We start from the raw sequence: 8,869 nt of genomic DNA on the forward strand, positions 1-8,869 counted from the left end.
CAAACTAAATGACACAACACGTTGTTTAACAGCAGCTTGCTAAATGAAGGTATTTTCCACTGGGGTGTTTTCCTCCCCTGATGGCTGAATGCTTGTATTTATCCATGCTGCTTTCAAATGATGATGTTTTCAGATCCTGTGGTTATGAGGAAAGTTCTGCAGTTTCAAGGAGTGTCTTTGAGATTTAACACTATTGTCCAGACTGATCCTAGAGTGCTGCGGGCATGCATTTGCAAAATCTCTACTGACTGCGTTGCATGCGACCTCACCTTCCTATTTTTCCTTCATTAACAGTAAATCTAGTGCAGCACTTCCTTCTCTTCCTTCGGCTCTTCCTAACTGGTGTGTTTGAGTGCTCACTGGCTTCTTTGGGGTAACCGAACTACTCTACGAATATGTGATTTTTCCTCAGGCCTCTTTTGATCTTGGTGAGCATCCCAGAAAACACCAAACTAGAATGACAAGCCTTTTGGCGTTTAAATTATGAATGATTACACTCGAGCTGTACTTCTGCAACTGCTGGTAAGGTATTGGTTTCACCCTCTCTTGGATTTCACTCTTGCTTCGTACATGCAGCAAGAGCAAGTAAATATTCCACGACCTATCCAAAGTATGAGTGTCTTTTTTAATAACCACTTTGGAAGCCTAATATCAAGTGAGCGTGCCCGGAGCATTTTTTAAATAAGACACAAGCTTATCCTGGCACAGTCGGGGTTCATAAATATATGAGGACTGCATGTGCCACCAGCTGACGTGTAACATCCCAGCTATTATCACTCAGCTGCAACGGTTCACACAGGTGGTGGAGCAGGGAGGACACTAACTTGAGAGGGAAGAAAGTGAAGGACAAAGAAACTAGTCCTACAAGAGAGGAGACTAAGAGGGGGATGGAAACAGAGAGGCTGAGACACTTTCACCGTGTCTGCTACAGTATCTAATGACGACTCCACCCTCACATGTAAACACAAGCCCACGCATTATCCTTAGTACACGCTGGCGCTGATGCTGCCATGGTTACTTGCTATTTGCCATACCAGTCACGTACCGCACAAGAAGTAACAATTCACAGCATGTTCTTCAGCTTCTCACAGCAGGTTAGGGAGTGCCGGGAACAGGCTGCCCAATTTAAATTATGGGTGACAGATATTTATTATTGTTGACTCACTCTGTCTGGTATGCATGACATAACAAATGAAAGCACACACCAGAAACCTGAGCCGAGAGCAGGGATGGCCGTGTGAATGTAGAGCACGTCATGAGCGCAGGCCATTCATTTGTTCCCTCTCTTGGAGGAGCTGTATTAGCAGCTGGCAGAACAAAAGGATTTTCAAATAATTGTGTTGCTTGCCGGTTCGTGCGGTTTCTCTCAAGCTAAGGCAGGTCTTGTGCTTCCGCTTTTCCTCCTGGGCATCTTAATCTGGGCTTACATGTCGTTCTACAACAGGCAAACGGGGATTTCTGCACAGTTAATTTTGAGCTGAGCCAATGTGTACACTCTGCACGGGGGAAGAAAAGAGAAATACAACTTGTTTTTGTGAAAAAAATATTTAATCAAAATATTAATGCAGAAGCTGTTATTTAAAGCAGGCAATGCAGCTCAAGAGGTTGAGCTACAGTATATTTGAACAGTTGGCACAGTGGGCTTCAGACCACCCAACAGACAGTTCACACATCAACAGAGTCTCGTGGTCTTTGCCTTTACTTCGCTGGACATAGAGTTTTCCATTCCGCTCTGACCGAGTTCGATAAACTCTTCTGAAGGTACGGTAGTTCAGCAGGGTTGCGCATGGTGTCGGACACATAGGAAAACAGCGACGCTGGCCGATGCTTTGAAAGTGAAGGGTAAAACCGTTTAGTGCTGACTTGGACGCTGTTGGTGCCTTCTTTGTCCACACACAACCTGTAATTCTGTCCCCTGTTGTTGTCCCAGTGTGTCGTGGAACCAGGTCCCGGCCTGAATGACACGCAAAACTCGATCCTCTCCTTTGGATCTATGTTCTGGGGTAGGCTCAAGTCAAAGGTGTACATGTCTGTGTCAGAACCCCAGCAGCGCTGCTGCTGCATGAACCTGCAGGGAACGTCGTGATGGCTTCGCCAAGAGTCAAAGGTCACCTTCAGGTGCACGGCCTTTTCCATGCCGACACTGGCGACACAAACCTTGCCACTCAACGAGTGATCGGCTATGTTGCAGCTCTCCAGCTGCACATGCGTCTCGCGCAGACGTGCGAGGAAGCCCTTCAGGTCGAGCATAGGCTGAGGGAAATCCAGCCGCAGCTTGTGGCGCTGCAGTTTGCTTGAGGGCGTCTGCTGGTCCTCCGCTTTGGCCAAAAAGGGCCTCATCACCAGGGTAGGGTCCGGGGAAGGCGGCTCACAGATGAACACGCGCACGGCGGTGAGCGCCAATCCTACAGCGTCTGCAAACACCACGCGCTTCTTGCTCGCACCAGCGCAGCCGTCCCTGCGGATGCAGCTCCGCAGCATCGAAGGCACAGGGGAAGAGGACCGCGACGAAGCAGAGGAGGACAGATGCAGAGAGCGCATGCTTGTCCTTGGTAGACTGTCGCTTGGCTGACAACGGCGCTTCAGAGGAGTCTTGGACAGCAGCTGATAGATGGGCTGGCGCTGGCCGAAGCTCAGATACATGGCCAGGTCGACTGGTGTTACGGGCCCCTGGGGGTGACTGAAGGTATGGAGAACTCTGAGAAGAAACAGATGGTGGGATTAAAACTACTTTACAAAGACGCACAATAGTCGCAATCAGTATTGTAGCATATGGTCATGTTTATGTGATCGCTGCATGGACGATTAAATGGAAACATTAGCATACCTTGTACAGCTCATTTTGCAGGCTATAGATGTTGAGTTTGCTGTATCACCAAGACGGTTATTCTGAACTCAGCATGACCTATAAGGAGAAAACAGATGATAAATACCCAAACTTCTCAGCAAGTTCACCCACAGCCAAGAAGTTGTACACATGGCGAGAAAACCTTAATGCAGTGCAAAATATACTCACAATGTAGATCGGCTAATTGGTGAGATGGAAAGAGATGAGTATGCTTTGTCAGTCTGTGCTCTCACTGGAGCTTTTGAGCGGAGTTAAGGAATGAGGTCGCGCCTTCCGTGACGGCACATACGCATGTGGGCACGGTTCAGCCAATGGAGTGAAGCTGCTTTGTTTATGGCCTGCCTCTGTTCTGCGACCTGTTCACTGAGTGAAAGGTATTTCCAAGGCTTTCCTTTCCCCGAATTGTTTTAAGAAGACTTCTAGTGTGTTTAAGGGTGAAGCACGCAGGCCTGTGCCTTTTCCTTTCGCAGAAATGTTTGCAGTGAAATGTTCGTTGGATTCTAGGGGGAGAAAACGGAACAGTAGCTCCAGCACATCACATGCTCCTTTTGCATTGTAGATCACATCAGCAGGTGCAGGGCTTTGATTTTAAGAGGAGGGAAGAGAAAATGCTTTTATAATGTGAAACAACCAACATTCATTTTGGTCTTCAGAGGTTTAGCTGCACACAGCATGCGCCTGCATTTAGCTGGGCACAGTGATCGCTTCATTATCGATCACCTGCAGCGCTTCATCCAAGCGATTCTCCTATTACTCTCCTATTACTCCTGGAAATAATTCAAATTAATCTGCTACCAAAGAATGGTTCTATAGATGCATTTTTGATGTAAGTAAGCGGTAAGAACTAAGCTCACTGACCTACTTCATAACACTAGGTAACTTGAGTTTGGTCAGGTAAATGATTTCAAATGTGAAGTTTCAGTGGTAGGAAATGTTATCTGAGTAGTCTGATAAAGCATCAACATTCTGCATTAATACACCAAGTTTACTGTGTCTCTTTATTGCCACTGTAATGGGAATATAATACAGTTAATACTGTAAATCTTGATCAGTCTTGCAAAATGAAAAACAAAGAAAAACTATTCCTTCAATGCACTGATCGAGCAGATACACATAAATCATTGGTATGAAATAAAGTCATATTGATATTGTATATTGTAAACCTGGAAAAGGTTTATATAATTGCCCTAGTCATGTGTTTTGTCTACAGACTGTAACTAAGTGAACATAAACTAGTGCATACAGGTTTGGGCTGCGATTAATGTGGGAGTTCCTGCAATACTACCCCTGGGAAGTATCACGCAACCTGCCAGTGTTTCAGATTGCTCAGTAGGTAACTGACAAAGGAATATATCAAAGGAATTTTAGGCGCTGGCTAGCAGAAACTTGTTAATCAATTTCAAGCTGAGGTTTCAGGTTGCAATAATTGAGGCCCTCCCTGTTCTTTGACTCTGGCCAATTGGTTCTGGGCGAGTTCTTTCAGACCCACGCCTTTCTCTGCGTTATTACATAATGCCTATTATGTATGTCTTGAGTTTTGTAATGGAAACTTACTTATAACCTATTATAACCTCTCATTCTTTCATCAGTATGAGCTGACAGGAAATAAAAGGGCAGAAAATGAATATCCTGACTGCATTATTCCTTCTTTTGAGTTTGGAACATCTAAACCTAAAATGAGAGGAAATTTTGCATACTCTGTTGGAGCTGCAGGTGGTTCTGTAAAAGAACAGTTAGCGGTCCCTCTCTGATGACCAATACATTCCAATTCTGGTGTATGCATATGATTGGCAATTGCTTCACCACATGCTACAGAAAACAACATAACACTTTATTGATACCCGTTTGAGAAATTCAAATACTACAGCAGCACAAGTCAAGTTGTGTTTTCTGCCATATATTGATAACGTGTGCAATGCAGTTCAGTTTCTTGCGCCTGTATTCTCAACGTGCAGCACGTTTTCTGGTTATAGCCGGGGACAGCTACAGAGACAGAGCTAAGAGTCATGAGGGCTGCATGATGTATTGGATTTGGGGATGCCAGAGGGCTGGAACGGCCTCCAGTGAAACTTTCTCAGGTAAGGTGAGGTAACCAAATAAAACAATGAGTAAGGCCTCCTGCGTCAGTCTATCCATCTACAGTCTCAGTTTATTGATTGGGCTGTCCTCTGGCATGTAGTGGAGGAACATTGTCTGTGTTCCTTTTTTGGTAGGACTTATGTGCTTGTTATTTATCTGAAAAACTGCACCCGTACCTATAACTGCACTAATAAGGCTTCCAGCTTTCTTATATTTATTACTTAGGTATTGTATGGCATAAACCCAAGCCTAACACACGCACATCATTGTGGATTACATCGTAACAAATGACATCAAAAAAAGTAGGGCAATCATGTCAGCTTCACAAATGTTTTATTGACATGAATTTAAATTTAAAAAGGAAAATAAGTCTGAGGCTTATGAGACAAAACGTCAGTAACGAACTTTATGAAAGTTCAACCACACAAATTTCTGCCACTCTGTTCTGTCCATCAACTCCACTGTCCCGCCCTGTTAAAGTGAATTCTTCCTCAAAATTCAGCTTCACCGCTCTTGTCCAGTGATTTGTTTTGCTGCGTTCTCCAAGTCCCCGTTCTTTAAACCACAACAAACTCTTTCAGGGCGTCTTAAGTATTCATCAGCCCTCCATCAACACCAGTGTCTCTCTGGCACATCCCGTCCCGTCCCTATGTCCCACATGTCCCTATCAGTGTCTGCAGTACATCTGGTCCAACCAGTCAGATGACCGATGAAAAGGGAACTACAAGTCATTTTCAGTGGATACGAATGGACATCAATCATGTGTGGTTTTGTCAGTCACCAGTGAGAAACACTTAATAACGATGCAGCTGGCCACAAAATAAAAAAAAGTAAAAATTCACAAGTTCTTGCTACTAAAATGATGCTCTTTACACAAGCTGACTCTGTAACCAATTTATGATTCCGCAGCAAAGATTAAACTCCATTGATCTCACACTGCTTTGCTGTATTTAACTTCACGTTTCTGATCACGTTGCCACTGAACAGTCCCCTTTCTTTTCCAACAAGCAACAAGAAGTTTAATCCATTCTTTTGTGAGTTCTCAGTTCTTCTCAGCTTCCCAGAGCCCTTAGCCCACCCCTCCCGGGCGCAAGAGGAATGAAAGTGAAGGACTCCTGTGTGCAAGTAATAAATCGCCACAGTGAGAACAGCTTGAGAGAATTCATGAAATGTTCACACTTCGAATTCAATGAATGTGGGAATAATCAATCGTACGTAGCCGGGGAGTCTCACCATGAACTTCATCTCCTCTTTCTGTGTATAAATAATGTATATTCACACTATCATATTAACCCATAATTCCTCCAGAGTCGTGTTACTTCTGCAGCATGTAAAGAATGTCAGATGGACGCACTTTGTTTTTCCACTCCAGTACGTAAAAATCTGCCCGATTGTCCCCGACAAGTTGTATAAATTAAAACTTGTTGAAGCCTAAAAGTCCATTTCAGCCATATGGGGCTGCAGATGTGATGGACATTCATAATTCAAGCAACATGGTCATAGAAGTAGGACTCCTCAGTGTGTGCATCAAGGTTCACACAGACCGCTGTTGTGCAAAACCAAACCGACATCAATACCTTTTATTTTATAAATGGAAAATGTTGGTAATCTATTTGATATTTGTTCATCCTTTCATTTGTCCTTAGTCACTAACCATCCTTTATTTGGATTCATTCAGCTGGCACTGCTGTTAAATCCCATTGTGAAATGCACATGAATCCAGTAGAGCACACTCTGAAATGAACTGATCTTTTCTCTCCTCCAGGCTGCTGAGAGAGCGCAGCCCCAAAAGTCATGATGCATACCAGCCGACTGGTGTCTGTTGCCTGCAGATGTTCAATGAGCTCACATAGAGGCATACGGCATGCGTCATTAATCTCAGTCTTTATTGCGTCTGTCTGTCCCTGTGCATTATACCCCGGCAGGTCTGTCTAGTTTTTTTTTTTTATTATTTTTTTTAAGTCATTTAAATGTACCCAAATGGCCTCATAGAGGACATTTGTATTCATAATGGTGTTAGATTTTTCTTTTGTATCAATTACACCTGTAATTTCTCTCCCTCACAAAGTACACTGCGCCCTCCAGAACACACCTCTTGCAAGTAATTGCCACTAATGTCTCTATAACGCATTAGGCGTCCGTGTTAGCTAGGCTGAGCTGTTTGTTCTAACACATCAGGGAGCCGTCGGAGGTTAGCTGCTCATACTTACAACAAAACAAATAAGACCCCCATTTGCATGCTTCGATAGTCATTAAAAATATAGCATGTTAAAATCCTCGTGAGGTCAACTTCAATGTGTGCGGGCGAGTCTTTACATGTCCACTTACGTAATGAAAGTAAAACATCTAACCTGATTCACACAGGTGAATGAGGAGAATGCAGTAATTCAGGAGCAAAGTGTCTGGATTTTCACCCATGAGCTCGCTGCAATGCAATGCATCATGCCTTTATTACTCGCCTCTTGCTCCATTCCTTCGTTTCGCCTCATTTGCTCTCAGTTGAGACAACCTGACACGAAAGCTTAACCTGCTTCATGCCACGACACGAATGTGAAAAAGTGCTGACGTAAGAGTATAACTATGTTGCTCGGTTGTCAAGGCATTAATATGGGTGTTCTTCGGGACGGCTGCACAAACCAAACCGACTTGTCAGGGATGTACTGCATCTATGTCTGTACTGAAGGAAGCTGAAGGCTTAAGTGTCCACAACAGCAGGGAAAACCTTTTAACACAGGTGTGTCGTTATGTTGCCTGTTGAGCAAAGATTGAAGTTATCTACTGTGAATGTGTCCGTTTGGGCTTTTGCATCATGATTTGTGCCTTTAATCTCATATTTGCACACACGTGTTGCACATGTCGGAGTTGACAATAAAGCTGACTTTTGACTACTGGCATGAAATTTCGAATATCGAGATAGAAGCTGTACCTAATATGTGAATATGGTTATAAGAGACATGGTTGAAGAAAGCCTTTATATACTATGATACTTACAGGTAAAAGTTGAATTGTTTTAATGACCATGCGTTTTGCTCATCTCAGCCCAGTGCTGCTTTGTGGTCCTACATGGTTGCAAACAGTCATCATCATTTTTTTTTTTTTTGAACATGCATGACATGTTTCCCGATTATAGACATAGACAGAGCTGCATGATGCACTGATTTGGGGATGCCAGAGGGCTGGAACGGCTTCCAACCAGACTTTCACAGGTGAGGTGAGGTAACCAAATAAAGCAATGAGTAAGGCTTCAATTCCCGATCCTAGATTATCTGCGTTTCCTTATTTGGTATGGCTTATTGCTTATTTATTTAAAATGTTACTTAGGAAATATTCTCTAAAACTGTAGCAGTTCCTATACAGTAGCTGTACTAATAAGGCTTCGTGCTTTCTTATATTTAGTACTCAGGTATTGTTGTTGGGCAGAAAATGTATGTTGTTAGGCATAAATCCAACCCTAACACACACACACACACACACACGTCACTGTGGATTAAAACATAACAAAAAAAAAAGTAGAGCATGCATGTCATGTACTGCATCTATGTCTGTACTGAAGAAAGCTGAAGGCTTAAGTGTCCACAACAGCAGGGAAAACCTTTTAGCACAGGTGTGTCGTTATGTTGCCTGTTGAGCAAAGATTGAAGTTATCTACTGTGAATGTGTCCGTTTGGGCTTTTGCATCATGATTTGTGCCTTTAATCTCATATTTGTACACACATGTGTTGCACATGTCGGAGTTGACAATAAAGCTGACTTTTGACTACTGGCATGAAATTTCGAATGTCGAGATAGAAGCTGTACCTAATATGTGAATATTGTTATAAGAGACATGGTTGAAGAAAGCCTTTATATACTATGATACTTAAAAATTACAGGTAAAAGTTGAATTGTTTTAATGACCATGCGTTTTGCTCATCTCAGCCCAGTGCTGCTTTGTGGTCCTAC

At 43.3% G+C, this 8,869-nt stretch overlaps 1 protein-coding gene across 1 annotated transcript; it reads right to left on the minus strand.

Moving 5' to 3' along the window:
• Window positions 1-1,529: 1,529 nt before the first annotated feature.
• ppp1r3c2a (protein phosphatase 1 regulatory subunit 3C2, duplicate a) lies at window positions 1,530-3,132 on the minus strand. The gene is made up of 3 exons (XM_047570034.1): window positions 3,017-3,132; window positions 2,828-2,905; window positions 1,530-2,698 (listed from the first exon to the last, which is right to left on the minus strand). The coding sequence occupies exons 2-3, from the start codon at window positions 2,839-2,841 to the stop codon at window positions 1,699-1,701; spliced, it is 1,014 nt and encodes a 337-aa protein (XP_047425990.1). The 5' UTR covers window positions 2,842-2,905; window positions 3,017-3,132; the 3' UTR covers window positions 1,530-1,698.
• Between the last annotated feature and the right edge of the window lie 5,737 nt (window positions 3,133-8,869).

The sequence above is a fragment of the Mugil cephalus genome, chromosome 19 (genome assembly GCF_022458985.1).
Source record: "Mugil cephalus isolate CIBA_MC_2020 chromosome 19, CIBA_Mcephalus_1.1, whole genome shotgun sequence".
Taxonomy (NCBI): domain Eukaryota; kingdom Metazoa; phylum Chordata; class Actinopteri; order Mugiliformes; family Mugilidae; genus Mugil; species Mugil cephalus.